Source organism: Mycetomoellerius zeteki, unplaced genomic scaffold, assembly GCF_001594055.1.
Source record: "Mycetomoellerius zeteki isolate Tzet28-1 unplaced genomic scaffold, Tzet1.0 scaffold155, whole genome shotgun sequence".
Classification (NCBI taxonomy): Eukaryota; Metazoa; Arthropoda; class Insecta; order Hymenoptera; family Formicidae; genus Mycetomoellerius; species Mycetomoellerius zeteki.
This window is the reverse complement of record NW_017256500.1, coordinates 3,818,793-3,834,780: the sequence shown is the minus strand read 5'-3', so window position 1 is coordinate 3,834,780 and position 15,988 is coordinate 3,818,793. Positions and strand designations below refer to the sequence as shown.

General features: G+C 35.2%; 2 protein-coding genes across 3 annotated transcripts; one reads left to right on the top strand and one right to left on the bottom strand.

The window, feature by feature from the left end:
* Positions 1 to 2,250: 2,250 nt before the first annotated feature.
* LOC108720834 (inositol polyphosphate 5-phosphatase K) lies at positions 2,251 to 5,374 on the top strand. Its single transcript, XM_018445062.1, has 9 exons — positions 2,251 to 2,607; positions 2,715 to 2,840; positions 2,898 to 2,978; positions 3,081 to 3,228; positions 3,292 to 3,467; positions 3,556 to 3,783; positions 3,895 to 4,051; positions 4,125 to 4,302; positions 4,401 to 5,374. The coding sequence occupies exons 1-9, from the start codon at positions 2,561 to 2,563 to the stop codon at positions 4,586 to 4,588; spliced, it is 1,329 nt and encodes a 442-aa protein (XP_018300564.1). The 5' UTR covers positions 2,251 to 2,560; the 3' UTR covers positions 4,589 to 5,374.
* Positions 5,375 to 5,471: 97 nt separating this feature from the next.
* On the bottom strand, positions 5,472 to 15,278 carry LOC108720833 (G-protein coupled receptor Mth2). Of its 2 annotated transcripts, none has more exons than XM_018445059.1 (7): positions 14,865 to 15,278; positions 13,067 to 13,836; positions 12,152 to 12,387; positions 9,075 to 9,253; positions 8,370 to 8,603; positions 7,630 to 7,893; positions 5,472 to 7,054 (listed from the first exon to the last, which is right to left on the bottom strand). In XM_018445059.1, the coding sequence occupies exons 2-7, from the start codon at positions 13,178 to 13,180 to the stop codon at positions 6,567 to 6,569; spliced, it is 1,515 nt and encodes a 504-aa protein (XP_018300561.1). In that variant the 5' UTR covers positions 13,181 to 13,836; positions 14,865 to 15,278; the 3' UTR covers positions 5,472 to 6,566. The 2 variants fall into 2 exon arrangements, with proteins under 2 accessions (XP_018300561.1, XP_018300562.1); XM_018445060.1 differs by having other exon boundaries at positions 14,869 to 15,278.
* Positions 15,279 to 15,988: the final 710 nt, after the last annotated feature.

The window sequence follows — 15,988 nt, the reverse complement described above, 5'->3', positions numbered from 1 at the left end:
CACTCACCTTCGATGCCTGCGGATGAATCTCTCTGATAACATGCTTTGAGAACATTCGCGCCAATCATCCTTTTAATTAATTAAGAAATAAAGCTCGTTGTAAATGATACTTATTGCGAGCGTTCGAATTTTAGACTTTCCAGGGAAAACCGACTCTTCGAGGGCAACTTTGGCCAAACCTTGATTAACTTAAGTGGCGATTAATTCAACCAACAAACATCCATTTCTACCAATGTAGATTGACTGTAATCTCGATTTAATTTCTGTCTGCAAACATGTTTTTATTCCAACTATCTACAATCTGAGTTTTTTGTCTAGCCCAAGTTTTTTATTATTCTTTGAAAAAAATTCAGGATTATATTTTTCAACAACTCTATTACATTGGCTGCATTCAGCAGAGAAAATTAATCAGTTAACGCTTAGTGATTCTTTAATATGATTGGTTCTTGCCTTTAATTCTTCGCTAAATCTAAATGTAGTTTTTTCTGCTGAACGAAGCCATTATCAAATAGTTTTTTAACTCAAATGTTAAAACCTTTATTTAATGAAAATTGATATTGGTAAAAAATGAGAGTGAAATTTGAGATAAAAATTTTGCTTGTGCCAAGAAAGACTCAGATTGCAGATGGAGAATTAATTTATTCATTACCTTTTTCTAATATTTAGAACTAGAAAAAGATAAAAAAAGTAAGTTAAATCAAGTAATTTATCTACAATTAGTAAAAATAAACAAAAATTGCTTATAATATTTTTTCTACGTATCGAGCGACAAGAAATTAATAACTCTATACACGCTATAAACAAGAACAGGTATTAAGCTAATATTAATATTATATTTATAGTATGACAAATTTTTCAAGCGTGTTAATTGATTGCAGGACAAGGTTGCAGGAAAAAAGAAAGATCGTTCTCGAATTTCTTTATTTTATCCAAATCAATTAATAAGCTTGAAAAATTTGTCGTGCGACAAAAATGTAATATCAGCCTTATTCCGGTTCCACCACTTTAATCTCGGTGGAATTTACTCTTTATCTTTTTCTAATTCCAAGAACTAGAAAAAGATAAACAGTAATGCCTATTTTTACCAATGTAAATTAACTTTAATTTCAGTTCTTACTCTTCATTTTTTTTTCTATTCGAAGAATTAAAAAAAGATGAAGCGTAAGTTGAATCGAAATTAATCTTATATTGATGGAATCGGATCTAAGTGAAGCCGAGATGAAAGTTAATCTCTTATATTGGTGTAACCGGACCTTCTCTGTACTTGACAAGTTAATCGCCGATTGAATTAATCGAAGTTTGTACTTTCCAGTAACAGACACAGATGACACGCTGTAACACAGCGATTAATCATTACATCCTTATTTTTTGTCGATGTTGAACACAGATGAAATGATCGCTAGCTACGTTAAGCATCATTTATACGTACCGTAAGGACTAAACTGTTCCCAGCAAACGAGAATGTATTGAAATGAATTGAAATGGACTCAGATTTTCAGAAATATGAATTCATGAATGTTAAAATGAATGCTTTTCAAACATGAATGCATTTTTATTCATTTATAGGAATTGCATGGAGCATATCTCTATGCCTTTCAATCTAAAAATAATATCAGCTTTTTCTGTGCATTGTGAATGCTGTTTAATTCAAAATTTTGAATAGGAAGTGCAATTTTTCAATTCCAATTGCATCCAATTGAATCCAATTATAAATAAAAAAAAGTATTCGCTATTTAAAATACGCATTCGGATAGAAAAAAATTTGAATTCATTTTAATCCAATCTCGTTTACTGGGAACTTATGCCGTAAGCTATATAATAAGAAATTGGCCATTTTAGTCGAATGTGAGGAGAATAATCGGCCTCGTTCTCCTCGCATTCAACCATGATTGGTGAATTTCTTATAAATTGATCAATTTCTTATAAATAATTTCTTACACTGTGTCTTTTACTGGAAAGCACCGTTTGATTGATGAAGAATCATCCCGGATTCGTGAAAGGATTATTATTAATTGACACGGTGCTAACCGGATTTCCTATCTCTTCGCGGCAAGGGGGTCAGAGATCGCGATGATGACGAAGGAAAATCGTAGACTACGCGCAGCAACTGCAGTATACTCGATCGCGATCGGTCAAGGCAGCTCGTGCGGCTCGGTGCAGCTGCAGCTGCAGTGCTGCAGTCGCATAATGACAGATGTCACGTGGAACGACGATCACGGTGGGGGAAAAAATAGTGGAGCGGGTAGGGGAGCTATCTTCCCTCCGCGCTTGTCAACAATATGGCTCCGTAAACGCCGCGTTCGTATCGAATCGCGTGACCAGATGTTGCTCGAGACAGCAAACGCAACGAATGTGACGAGCCTCGCTGGCGGTGCGACGGTACCCTCGCGGCCGACATAGCCGCGGGTGAAAGTACGAAGAATAAGAACGCGATGCTCGCGAGTTCCTAACCTGGCGATGACCTGGCGATTTCGAGCGTTGTGCGGAGTTACCGCGACGTGAATTTCTGTATCTACGCGAATTACGTAAATTCCTCGTAAAATTCCACTCTGCCCCTCCTATGTCATCGAGAACCTCCGAAATGGCATGTCCAGTGGAACGACTGAGGTAAGGAATAACTGGGTCTGTTACACGTTTCTGATACTGTAAGTTATATCTCGCGGAGAAAATAGACGCAATCTGTTTCTTAATACGTTCCTTTTAACACCTCATAGAATTTACTTTGTCACGTACAATGTGGCTACAAAGTTCCCGGATCCCAGAGAGGATCTTCATCAGCTTCTGGGTATTACGCCTTGCGACAAATCAAAGTTCTTGTGGCCAGATTTATATTTCATCGGGTACGTTCAGAATGTTTCTCTGCATCAGATTTAACGATAAAGTGTGTGTTCTTTTAGTTTACAGGAAGTTAAATCACAACCACAAAATTTGGTATTAGACTATATACTGTTTGAAGATCCGTGGACTAAAGCCTTTAGGTAAGTCTGTTACAATGATGCAACTTATATCGAGAATATATAATTATTCACTATGTATATTCATTTAGGATATGAAAATTAAATGCGCTAACATGTTTGCAGAGATGTGCTAAAGAAGTATGATTATGTAAAAGTACGTTCGCAACGGTTGCAGGGTCTTGTTCTGAATGTTTTCTGCCTGAGGAAACATTTGACACATTTGAGATTGATAGAAACTCAGTATACCAAGACAGGTTTCGGTGGCATATGGGTAAGAAGACAGTGTAACAGTAGCAATTGCTGTTGCACTAACAACAATCTTGCTTGTTTTTAGGGTAACAAGGGTGCAGTGAGCATAAGAATGAACACCTACGGGGTCAGCATTTGTGTGGTGAACACACATTTGACTCCCCATGATCATTTGTTAGCTGATAGAATATCAGATTATAATACTATCGTGACAGATCACACTTTCACTGCTCCGTTTACATCGAGAATATTATATCATGAGTATAAATATTTTTATATGGAAATAGTATTGTATCATTCAAGTAAAATTAACTGCATCCTCGGTAATAATATACGTATCTCCTATTAGCTATATATTTTGGATTGGTGACTTAAATTTTCGGCTCAATGGAGAGGAATTAACTGCCACTGATATAGACTTATTGGTGAAAAAGAAGCGATTGAAGGAACTCCTCGAAAGAGATCAGTTGATGATGGTAATGAAGGAGCAACAAGCTTTTGCTGAACTGAATGAAAGTAGTATCACATTCCCACCTACCTACAAATACGAGTTTGAGTCTCAAGAATTTGATCTCAAGTAAATTATACTGATTAAATATGAGAAAAATTTATAAATATTTCTTTTAAATGTTTTGATATGTTTTATATAATATTATTTTGACATGTTCTATAATTATTTCCCACGTAGGCGTAGACCATCATGGACTGATAGGATTTTATATAAAGTAAATGCAGCAGATATATACGAAGATATAGAAATTCATACTGAGCAGCATACTTACAAAAGCCATCCTGATTACAGTGTCTCGGATCATAAACCTGTAACTGGAGAATTCGATATCGTGGTAAAAATATAATTTTGCTATAATATATATTTCTCCTTATCAAGCTAAATGTGAATGATAAAACTTATTTTAGGTCAGACCTAATGTAGAAGAAAACATTGTGGAATTCCAAGACTGTATCGTGGAGGAAAATTTTATATCTTACAAAATACAAAGAGATTTTATCCCAAGCAATGGGGACTGGATAGGTCTCTTTCCTAACGAATTCTCCAGTCTAGATGATTACATCATTTACGAATATGTTAGTCGCGGTAAGTTTCTTATTCCATTACACATCCTGCTGTTATTTTATGTTATTGTTGCTATTTAGTATTGCTATTCATTCTTCTAATAATTACCTAATATCCAGGTAAACCAATGTCAGTTTCTGACGAACCTCACGCGAACACGGAACGAATATCGTACAATGATTCGGCGCTTCGTCTGTCGGAAATGTACTGTTTGGTGTATGTAGCTCAACGAGGATATCTTATGGAAGTTTTGGGAGTGAGTCCAGAATTTTCAGGTCCTCATAGATCAGTCGAACAATCTACATAAATTTTATAGCAAAGAATCAATTTACTTAAAAAAATTCACTTAAAAAGAGCTTACGCATGATCGGTATTCCATTTTGTTCAGAAATTAAATACCAAGCTGTGTGCAATTTCCTAGATGGACGGAAATATTTTTTTATTTGATTGTTATCATTCTATTATCACAGTTTTTTTTTTAATAACGTTTTAAGGGTGAAATAGGTTCACTACTTCTCTAAGTTGTGTGAGTAGGAAAGTTAAATGAATCGAAAAATATGGCCTTTAATGAAAGGGTGCTTTTGGTACGGTATAGTAAGTTTTACAAATTAAACACGAAACAATGTTTCGTATAGGAGTTAGTTGTTACTTTTGGTACCTGGTTTTGCGCTCTCAGGGTGCGTTGCGGCGTATTTAATCGTCCGCTTTAGAGCTTTCAGTGAGTGCACCGTCACGTTTTTCTGCACGCAAGATCTTTCGCGATCCATTAACTTGTTGTTAGAAAATAGGCTAGGTATATAATTATATTTTTTCCTGCCTCCCGAGCGTTAATGGGTTACGTGGTACGCGTGCGTTAATGGTACGCGTGCGCTCACGTTGTATATCATGACTATTTCCTTAGCATAATTTAGTAGATTTAATTATGGCAAGGTACGTTCGTACTATACAAATTCTCACATATTGTTTGTTATATATATATACATATATATATAGTGCGCCGTCAGAACAAATTAAACGAACAAATGTACACTATGGTTTCAAAGGGAACGCAAGAATAAAGGATATTAATATTTGTTATTTATTTTGACTCATTTGCCTCGTCGTTCTATTCCATGCACAATTTCTTCAATAAATTATAATGTCTACTACGACAATAAATAATGTGCTAGCTACATACGGAACATTATTGACGTATTTGTGATGAATTTATAATTAGTGTATAAACACGTTTTGACGTATTCTATTCAATATTCACTATGCTGCGCTTTTGTTTAGATTTAATTTGTTGGTAATGTATAATATTAACATAACGTGTCATACCGGATTCATGAAATAAAGGCTTCGCACAATAATATTATTGTATCGCATTGTTGTTTCGTTCAACAATAAGCAATGTATAAGTACACAAAATATGGTAACATTATCGATGTGAACATCGACTCGCGGCGTGAATTGAAGAACTACAAGTATTATCGTTAATACCACTATGGTTAATACTGCGATGTATAATCATTTAGTCGCACTTAATGAATATCAATTTAGGATTACAACCGGTTCTCACACTTATTTAATTGCGCAAATTACATTCTTATCATTTGAGATCCTTGAGCGAGATCCATCCGTTGTTTATCTCCACAGTTGTGTAATTAGCGCAGTAACATCGCAATATGTACTATATTTCGCGGAGGTGGACGAATAATGCGTTATGTAACACGTTACCTTGCAGAAAAAGATTTTCACATAACATCGCGAAATACTTGTAATTCAACGCGCGCAAAGTCACGTCGTTTCCTCTGTCGATGCATTTTACTTGAAATTAAAACGCCTCGACATGCGCATTGATATTTACAATTAGATTATTGCAAAAAAGACTAGAAACTATTACTTATAAAAATTGTGATTCAATTAAATATTTATAAATAATCTCCTTTAGGCGAAAGTTCCGTGCATCGGATCTCGCTAGTTAACTTGAGTGAGTTTCTCGAGTGATTTCCAACGAAATCACACCAATATTACAAGATATTACACCAATATTACAAGATATTTTATATCTCTTCATGAGCGTCACCGTTCGAGAAGGTCGCTCTGTGTTGCACACAGCGAAATTAAAATAACTTTCATCTCATTGACGTGAGACCATATATCCCGGCTCCTTCCTTTTGTCGGTCCATTGGTTTATCGGTTTATCGATCGCTTTAAGTTTACAGTCGATATCACTTCAGCCTGTATTAAATGCATCATCTTGTCATGTTTAGAAAAAGATCAGTCTTTTTCTAAAAACTTTTCTAAGAATCATTATAAGATCTCTCTGGAATATCGCCATTTATTACGGGTAATAGTGCCAAGTCCATGCTTCCGACGTTTAGTTCTGTGGTGTTTATTCCCCGTATCTTCTGTATTCTATGCCAAACGAGGTCCCTGATAGGTCTTCTCAGAACGAACAGACCGAAGATGAGAACACCCTGAAGCGCGTTCACCAAATCGAACGCCGTCCAGGCGAAAGGATCGCCGCCAACTCCCCAAGAAATTAATTCCATCATCCAATTGAGACCCATCAAAAAGAAGAGTGCAAGACAAACGATGAAGATCCGTTTGAGTTTGCGGAAGAGCTTCTGATCCTCCCGGTCGGAATGGTGATTCCTCGCCAAGCGTCTCAGCGCAAGCACGTGCTGGTACCGGCTGATCTTGATGGCAGTGATTATGAAGAGGATCGTGTTCGTTAACAGAAGGATACCGACTGGTACGTAGAAATACGGCATGGCCGCCGCATCGGCTATAAAAAGAGCGATAATAATTAACACTCTCACTTCTTCTGATACTGAACGAAGATAATAAGCTAAGATGTTGAAAACAAAAAGTTTTAATAAGATAATTTTATATTAAGATGATAGGAATTGAGCCACAATGATTAGATCGAATCGCACGTATTTATTTTATCTGTGAGAAGATATATTTGACCTTCAATTTAGGTCTTTTTTGGCACAAGTGAAATTTCTCCGAAGAAAGACTGAATCCGATTCCTTTATTGCTAAGTTATACATATTTCCATTTTTTCTTCATTTTTACTAAAATTTCAATTTTTTTAAATAAAGGTCTTAACATTTAAGTTAAAAATCTATTTGGTAATGTAATAGAAATGTTGAAAAGTAACTCTGAATTTTTCCACATGTTTTGAAAGTCTAGAACAGTAAAGAAAATTTAGGACTAGACAAAAAAGACTCAGATTGTAGGCGGAGGGAATGAAAATAAAATTGCAGACGGAGGATACCAAAGAAGCTTTTCTGGTATACGTATTCGTGATGGCGATGAGACGTAATTACAAGATTCTGTAAATGGATTGACACTTACATTTGAACCAGCAGCTCTCGCTACCAAAAGCGGGTTTGACGTAGGTCGTGGGTATTGTTGGAGAGAGATCCATCGACATCGAGACGAGAATGAGGCCTGCCGGGAAGCCCCAGGCCCATATCGAGTAGTAGAAGAACAGCGTTTTAGGCTGGATTCTCCTATACGAGCGCTGGTTCACATGATGGTGTACCAATGCCCATGTTTCGATGCACATCACATTCAGCCAGAAGAAGCAGGCCACAAACGAGAATTGGATGACGAATGCTGAAAACGACCCCGATCGCAGTCACTCAATCAATCTACTTATCATTCGTGTGTCGTCATACTTCCTAAAGCGAACCTCCCGTTCTACATGACATCGCCGAAATTATACCACTCACTCATTGTCGGTAAAAGTAACAGTCCAAAGTCCAATATTCGAATTGTACAAGCTTGAAGATTATCAGTTACAACTTTATTACCGTCTATCTTCAAATTTCTATAACGATATTCTTGTAACAAAAACTCGATTGAGAAATTAAATTCGATTAAACGTTCAGGCAGTAGCATAATTAAAAAAAAATTATTTGGATTGAACATTTTTTGGTCGATTTTTACTTATTATTTAAAAAAAAATTGTAATTTTCTATTAGTCATAAATCATATTTTTCTAAAATTGTACACTATATGTACATTATATGTATCTTTATTTAATAGTGTCACGCTTCAACGTGTTTCTCGTTGATAATTAATTATCTTACCTATACTAACGCAGACTTGAGGTGACAACTGCGAGCTCGCGAGTTGCGTAATGGCCAAAGTGATAAAGGCCAGCGCCAAGCAGCCGCAATAGTGGCAAAGGGCTTTCCCGTGGACGTCTCTCAACCTTGGCGTTATCGTGTATGCCGCAATGGTAAGTATCAGAAAAGGAACTGAGATCAGGAGCCCGCAGGCATAAATAGTGACCCGCGGATCCGCGATCAGAATGGCAACATCTGCAAATTGCAATAGTTACGTTCCGTTAAGAGACTCAAGTACGAGGAGACGTGAAAGAAATTACACGTCAATAAATTGTCAATTTTTTGTTATATGGTAAATACAAACTTTTTTACACACCTAAATAAATAGTTCGTTGTACGAACAAGTAACAGTTATTTTCTTGGGTTGAAACATTCAGAGGATTCACAGAGATATTCAGGATTATTAATGAATATCTTTATACGAAATATATAGATGTAGATAAGTGACAGCTAAAAGATAATAGAAGAATGGAAAGATTGTCTTTCTGATTTGTTCCTTTGAAAAACAATTTTACCGAAATTCTCCTATTTTTTAACTTAGTATATCACTTATTTATAACATACGAAGATATCCAATCCTCATTGATAATTCTTCTGAATTTCTCTGTAAATTCTCTGAATGTTTCAACTCAAGAAAATAATTATTAAATATTAAAGAATACAAACCTTGAAAACAGACAAATGCTCGAAGTCCCTCCTCGGGCACAATCTCCATGCAATAGTCCTTACCGGGCATCAACATAATCGGTACATGATCGAGTCGTGGCGCGAAAATGGAACCATTTAGCAATAAATAATACTCATCGTTCCAGTCTTCTCCGACCTTCTTCGGTTCTAGCACGTACCTGAAAATTGCTTCGTCAAATACGTGCGCGTGTACGTGTAAACTTGAAGCGTCGACTTAAGAAAGGTGCTTGAGTGGAGTATTCAAAGTAAATGGAGGTTTAATTTACTTTGAATACCTGCACCAGGATACACACACCGCGATAGAAGATCTTTCCGAGAAACATGTTTCTATAATCAATCACTCATAAGAAACAAGTTTTGCTGTGAGGAAATCATTCCTATCTAATTACTACAGAAATCGCAATAATACTGAAAATAGTAGAAAAGAACAAAATAAAGCATTTTATTTATCATAAGACACTGAATGTGTCGTTGTTTCTCAATGTCGCACCTGTGTATCCAGTGTACCTAACATTTAAACAAGACATTCGTGAACAAAGTTATTATTTGAAATCTAAACCATGTTACAAAAATATGACAAAATTTATCTAGCCGATTATTCAATACAAAACTAATATTAGCTGTGAAAAGCCCAGTAAAAATTACATTTGTAAGGTGTCTGGAAAAAATCATGCCGATTATTAAAGAAATGCAAAAGCAATATTTTTTTAAATATAAATATATCTTTATTTTGCCCACTATGCTTTTATTCAGCATTTTTTTGCTCTTTTATATTTTAAGGTTCCATCTTCTTGAATTTTCTTATATTTCCCGGCAAGAAATAAATCTTTTCAAAATCCGAACTACCTGATGTTTTCATAAATCAATTTAGATTTGTGTTGCAATCTTCATTGTTTATGCAAATGTAATGTATGAGCTGTTACATTTTATCCGTTACTCGATATGTCTATTCTTTATGAATAAATCATATACACTTATCAGCTAAACGGTAGCAACACTTTTTTTCGATTGGTTTCGGAACTTAGCCTTGCTCGTTGAACAGTTAAAGATAAACTGATTAGATCGATAAGTGAGAACCAATTGTTCGGTAAGCAGGCTGCATCGAAAAAAAGTGTTGCGACCTTTTAGTTGATGGATATACAAACTACATACAATTACAATAACGCGAGGATGTCACTGTCATCTGTCGTACTACATATCCGGTGAGATTAAACGTTCCTTTATGATTTCATCTCCGCCGATTATCACACGATATCATCTTTTTATTAGAAAAAGAAAAAAAATATTGACCCCGCACGTTATCTGTCGCATACAGGCAATGAGTGCGCGCGTGGACTCTAACAGCTTGTGAATTACTTTCAATAAGATACACAATTATTTGATATATCATAAGTATGTGAAGAATATAATGTCGAGAGTGAAGTTATCACTATATATACAAAGTGTCCCTAAATTCGCGAATCGAGATATTATATTACAGCAAAAAGATTCTCGAGAAAAAAAAATAATTTGCTAAAAAAGTATTCATTTAAAAGTTTATCATTTGTCGTTGGAACAGTAGCTTCTGAGATATAAAGATTAAAAACTGGCTCATTATAAATTAAACGGTTGTCTATTTCACATCAGTCGCGTGTTGATAATGTTAATGATTGCATACATCACGCGCTCATTAGATAAAAAATTATGTGTGTAACGTCCGGGTAATACCGTGTACATATATTTTAATAGCATTGATAGTATCGTATAAATTAGTAATTTAGTAGCGATATAATATTCCAATAAGTTATATCTATCTTATTCATTACGTTTATCAACAGCATCAACTAATTTGCAATAATGTTACAAGCAATACACGATATTATGCGAAACGTTATACACGATCTATTATCTAATATCTACGAGCGCACGAAGTGCGCGACTCATGGACAGACTACGTAGTCTATAATTAGCCAGTGTTTCACCAGTATATCTCAAAAACTAACTGCTCGAAACGATAACAAATACTTTTATAACTTATTTTTTTAAAACTTCCTTGCTGTAGTATCTTAATTTATATTTTCGGACATCCCGTATGATATCAATTGCAATTTTCCTTGATTAAAGATATTATAAATTCATCTTATGATTTCCAAGTACAATACATATTTAACTTGCAATTATGTAAAGCCTGGTATATTTTCGCACGAGTGTTCTTTGTTTGCGTAAGATTTTCTAAATTTTACGCAGTCTACGAGTTTGGCTAATCGACAGGTCATTTCGAAAACAATACGAAAACAAAGTCTTATCGTAAAATATGGCCAACCAGCGTAGCGTTCCGATTTACCGATAAGGATATCTATAGTATGAATTCATTTTATATAATGTAATGACTAGACATCGGATTCTTATGCAATACTCTTTTTTAGAAAACAGATTGGAAAATAACACCAAAATAAAAATTTGTCTTATATAATAATATATAAAAAACATTCTAACAAGGGAAGTTTCACAACTGTCCGGAACCGATTTGATTCTCCATGAAATATGTTGTTAAACATGAAAATCTAAGAGAGAGAGACACGTATTTTTTTATACGTACGCTAACTCATATTTAAGGGGTGAAATACCCCTTTGAAAAAAATAGTACTCTTGAAACCGTACAACTTTTGTTTAAAAAATTTTTTTCCGTCTTTTATACTTCCGACGGTATTCGGCTCAAAATAGAAATACCATTTTTTTTCAAAGGGGTGTTTTACCCCTTAAACATGAGTTAACGCACGTATAAAAAAATACGTGTTTCTCTTAGATTCTCGTATTTAACAACATACTTCATGGAGAATCAAATCGGTTCCGGACAGTTGTGAACTTTCCTTGTAAGAATGCATATTTATTTGTGCATATTTATATATTTGTGCAAATTTGCACATTTTGTGCATGCTGCAAAAAATATCTGATAAAAATCCGATATCTAGTAATGAATGACCTTCGGTAAGATGATTTGTAACGTGACTTTCCCCAACAGTCGATTCGATCATTCCAATCTTTACGGATCCTTTTTCGTGTTCCCATCTACGTACCTCTTTTTGCAGGGATTTCCCACGAGAGCGGTGAATATCTTACGTTCATCACCGGGCACCAGCGCGCCGGTACTATTGAACTCGCTGAAGAGAGGCGAAAAATACGTCGACGAGTCATTCGAAGAAGCACAAATGGCATTCCCGTGCTTATCTTTTATAAGGACCTCGTCTATGGAGCAACATTTTCCCACTAACGGTGAGTGCTTGTATGCCTCCGGCATTGTGGTTTCATTTTGCTAAAACGAAAATATTGAATGTATTTTGTGTTTGTTGTTGGAAAGACAACTGTCGATATATCTCGACGTTCCAAAATTCTCGGAAAACGCAGCTTGAGACGTGTCGTTAGCATAAATAAGAGAATAATCGTGTGACTAATGACCGAACTTGTAGGCGTTATAGCTTGTCACTTACGGAAATTGACTCCATAACTTTGAAGACAGATTTGAAATCGGGCAAAAAAATTTCAGATTTTCTTCGGAACAATCTTTATATGTATATACGAGCGTAGATCGTTGAAACAACAAATACGTAATATCGCAATTTATAATAAATTAATAAATTAAAAACTAATAAATTAACTGCAGAATTTATTTCGAAGAATTTATAGTTTTTATGTTAATTCACAAGAGTCGCCGATTTGCATTGAGACTCGTTCGCATATCATTTTTTAGACTCTTTGTTTTTCTCAACTTCTCGATTTCTTATGCAACCTCGCAATTCAGGAAAGACCAGGTATTTGCATAAGAGCTTTTACAACCGAGATTATCTGGACAATATCAAGAAACTAGTAGCAAAATCGGCTACTCGATCTAAATATAACTCCGCGAGAGATGCGAAATACATGAAGCTCAGACAAATAAATACAAAATCTATGTTTAGTATGTCATAAATGTGTCGAAAGTGCGTTATACTTACCAATGGGATAGGATATATGGTGGGTATCGCGTCACTCGTGCACGCAATCGGTATCAAAAAATATACGAAAAAGACGTAGACACAAATGAGTCGCATCCTGGACGGTAGTTGCATCTTATCAAAGTCTATCGAGTATCGATTATTGAGAACGTACTCGAAATTTGTGTCAACCTTTAAATCAACGTCAAGCGTTAAATGCGCGTCAAGCACTTTGCATTGAGTATAATCGAACTTTGAATTTGTCAATTATTGAGACTTTGGAAATGGAAATAGTAATTCGATCCTGCTCCGGATGCACCTATGATTACGACGTGCGATACTTGTCGCGGCATTTAGGCGAGACAGACGCTTCCGCTCCTCTTTCGTCACTCGATATCATATTAGATCGTGCGCATTTATCTCGTCACACCCTGGTTGCACTCGCCGATAAGTCTTCCATGTAACGCGTTATTTGTTTGATGACCGGTGCCGGTTTTAATTGAGGATTTCAGTCAGCTTTTTCTCTATTTCTCTCTTGTTTCCTCTTGTGTTTGATTAGCCGGCTTTGCCGTTAGTCAAACAGATAAATCCCGAAGCTCTTGAGAATTATAGAATCGCTAGCGATGTATTATCGGTTGTTTCTCCGATCACCTATTATATCATTATCTTTCACCATCGCACTGATTTTTTCAATGTCTTCGCACGAATGCACGCGTCATCAATCACATTCGATGTCCGTGAAAGCATTGAGTCATCCGGAAATTCCTACCAGATTCAGTAGTCCGAAACACCTACGGCGTCAATAGTAAAAATAAGGAAAGTTTTTTAATTCCTCGATTGATCAACTATATTATACGCAAATGCAACTTTGTATAAAAGCTGCATTTGCGCATAATGCGATTGATCAGTTGAATTTAAAAACTCGCCTATGTTGTATATATATTTAAACGCTAACAAGACAGATCTCCAGAGGACGTTCTTAGGACGTCCGTACTTAGACAGCACAGAATATTTATGATAAATATTCATTTTTTGAAACGTTATATAAATATTTTATACACATTTTATATAAAGCTTTATTCGAAATATTATTAAAAGATAGACTGAATATTTAATGTAATATTTATGATAAATATAAATAAATATTCCTGGTAAGTATTTTTTTACTTGAATAATATCTTATTAAGTATTTCCATAACATTTATTACAAGATTTACAATAAATATTTCATAATATCTATAACAAGTGTTTATGATCTACGCAATCTAAGACCACAAAAATATTTACAAAATATTTAAAATAAATATTTTATAAATATTGTGTGCTGTCTGGGTGTATGTCCTTTGAACATTCTAAGGACACTCCAGAGTGTATCCCGAATAAAGTGTGCTATTAGGAAGATAATATCTATTGCATTTCGTCGTGAGACAACGTGGCTCGCTCGAAATTTAAATCAAGATTTAAATCGAGATTTTTGAAGGAATGATTTCTCGAGAAACGAGATCCTCGCTCAAATGTTCAGCTATTTCGCAATCCTGACAGGATTAAGACAATTTTATTGACACGACGGAGACGTCATTTTCAAGAATTAGGAATGTCGTATCAAGATGACAAGCAACCGTTGACGAATGGTCATTGACCTGTAATTCCCGCTATTTTATTATTCAAGAGACTCGTAAAGAATGATGAGAAGCGAACCTTAACGTAGTCCTGCGGTAATTTCCGCTTATTAACTCAACTTCTGTATATTACATTTCCCCTCTTATTTCAAGCCGGTCTTCGAAATTGACATCTCCACGTGTATATAGAGAAGGTAAACTTACGTGAAACTGTATGGGAAATCCGTAGATCTTCGCTGTCGTACAGTGCCCACGTGCGCGATCGGTTGTCTTTTGTGAATTAATGAATTATTGAACACCGAGTACAGCGGTTAATTGATTATAAAGAATCCATGCACATAGATACACACACATAAACACACGCTCGCTTGTATTTAATCGTTCAATCTTTAAAAAGTACCATTTTCCTCAGTCGAAGTGTGATAAGAACTCTCGGCACTTGATATCGATTTTTCCATAAGATTTCTCACTTATCCAACCGATTTCCTTGTATATTTCCGCGAGATTATTTTCGTTTTCACATTAAGCGAGATTCTCTCGGTAGCCACAATAATCAGAGATCGACAACGTGCCTGATCGGCAAGATCTACGTGTTCACGCAGTTCACCGATCAAAGTCTGAGAACTGACTGGCCGGACACCTCGATCCGTTGGTGCCTTTATCGAGGAAGGCAAAGAAAGAGAAAGAGTGATGCACGCACTCCGACGAACGTGCCGATGGCTAAGCTCATACGTATATACGTATGAACGTGATATATACGAAAAGTATTTCACGGGGGGAGGGGACGTTATCGATCGTTGAAGACAGATATTTGTTCAATCTGGTCAATTCGCTAAATAATGGCGCCATTATTTAGCGAATTTATATTAATAATAACCCGCCATTCTAAGAAGGACTCATCCTTTAGGGTGACTCTTTGATCAAAAACTCTGATTAATTCACTATTTACTTGTCAAGTAATATCGACAATAATTTGTCAGCATATAATTTGTTAAAATAATTATAAATGGAAATTAGAATAAATCAAATAGAAAAAAAATCTTATTTTTTATCAAAGCGGATTCTTGATGTTTAATATTCATATAGATTTACATTTTTCAATTTTATAAACTGCGCCGATTCGATTTGTTGAACGCAATTATAAAATAAAGCTAAACATAACAAGTTACAATGATATTTAATTTAATAATGATGCTAATAAACGTATTAAAACATAGTGAAGAACTTATTGCAAAAAATATAAGTAATTTATTAGAATTATTAATTTTTGTGTAGCACAAAAGATAAAAGAGGTTTCTTCTTTGAGAAATAGATAAAATCAGGA

What these genes read in the sequence shown, in the direction of transcription:
- LOC108720833 (XM_018445059.1), bottom strand. Translation starts at nt 13,180, where the DNA reads ATGCAACTACCGTCCAGGATGCGACTCATTTGTGTCTACGTCTTTTTC. An exon ending in TCAAGTCTGCGTTAGTATAG is followed by an intron (nt 7,894 to 8,369) that starts GTAAGATAATTA and finishes GGTCGTTTTCAG; the next exon opens with CATTCGTCATCCAATTCTCG. An exon ending in CGAGAGCTGCTGGTTCAAAT is followed by an intron (nt 7,055 to 7,629) that starts GTAAGTGTCAAT and finishes CTCTTTTTATAG; the next exon opens with CCGATGCGGCGGCCATGCCG.
- LOC108720834 (XM_018445062.1), top strand. Translation starts at nt 2,561, where the DNA reads ATGTCATCGAGAACCTCCGAAATGGCATGTCCAGTGGAACGACTGAG. An exon ending in TGTCCAGTGGAACGACTGAG is followed by an intron (nt 2,608 to 2,714) that starts GTAAGGAATAAC and finishes AACACCTCATAG; the next exon opens with AATTTACTTTGTCACGTACA. An exon ending in CTGGAGAATTCGATATCGTG is followed by an intron (nt 4,052 to 4,124) that starts GTAAAAATATAA and finishes AACTTATTTTAG; the next exon opens with GTCAGACCTAATGTAGAAGA.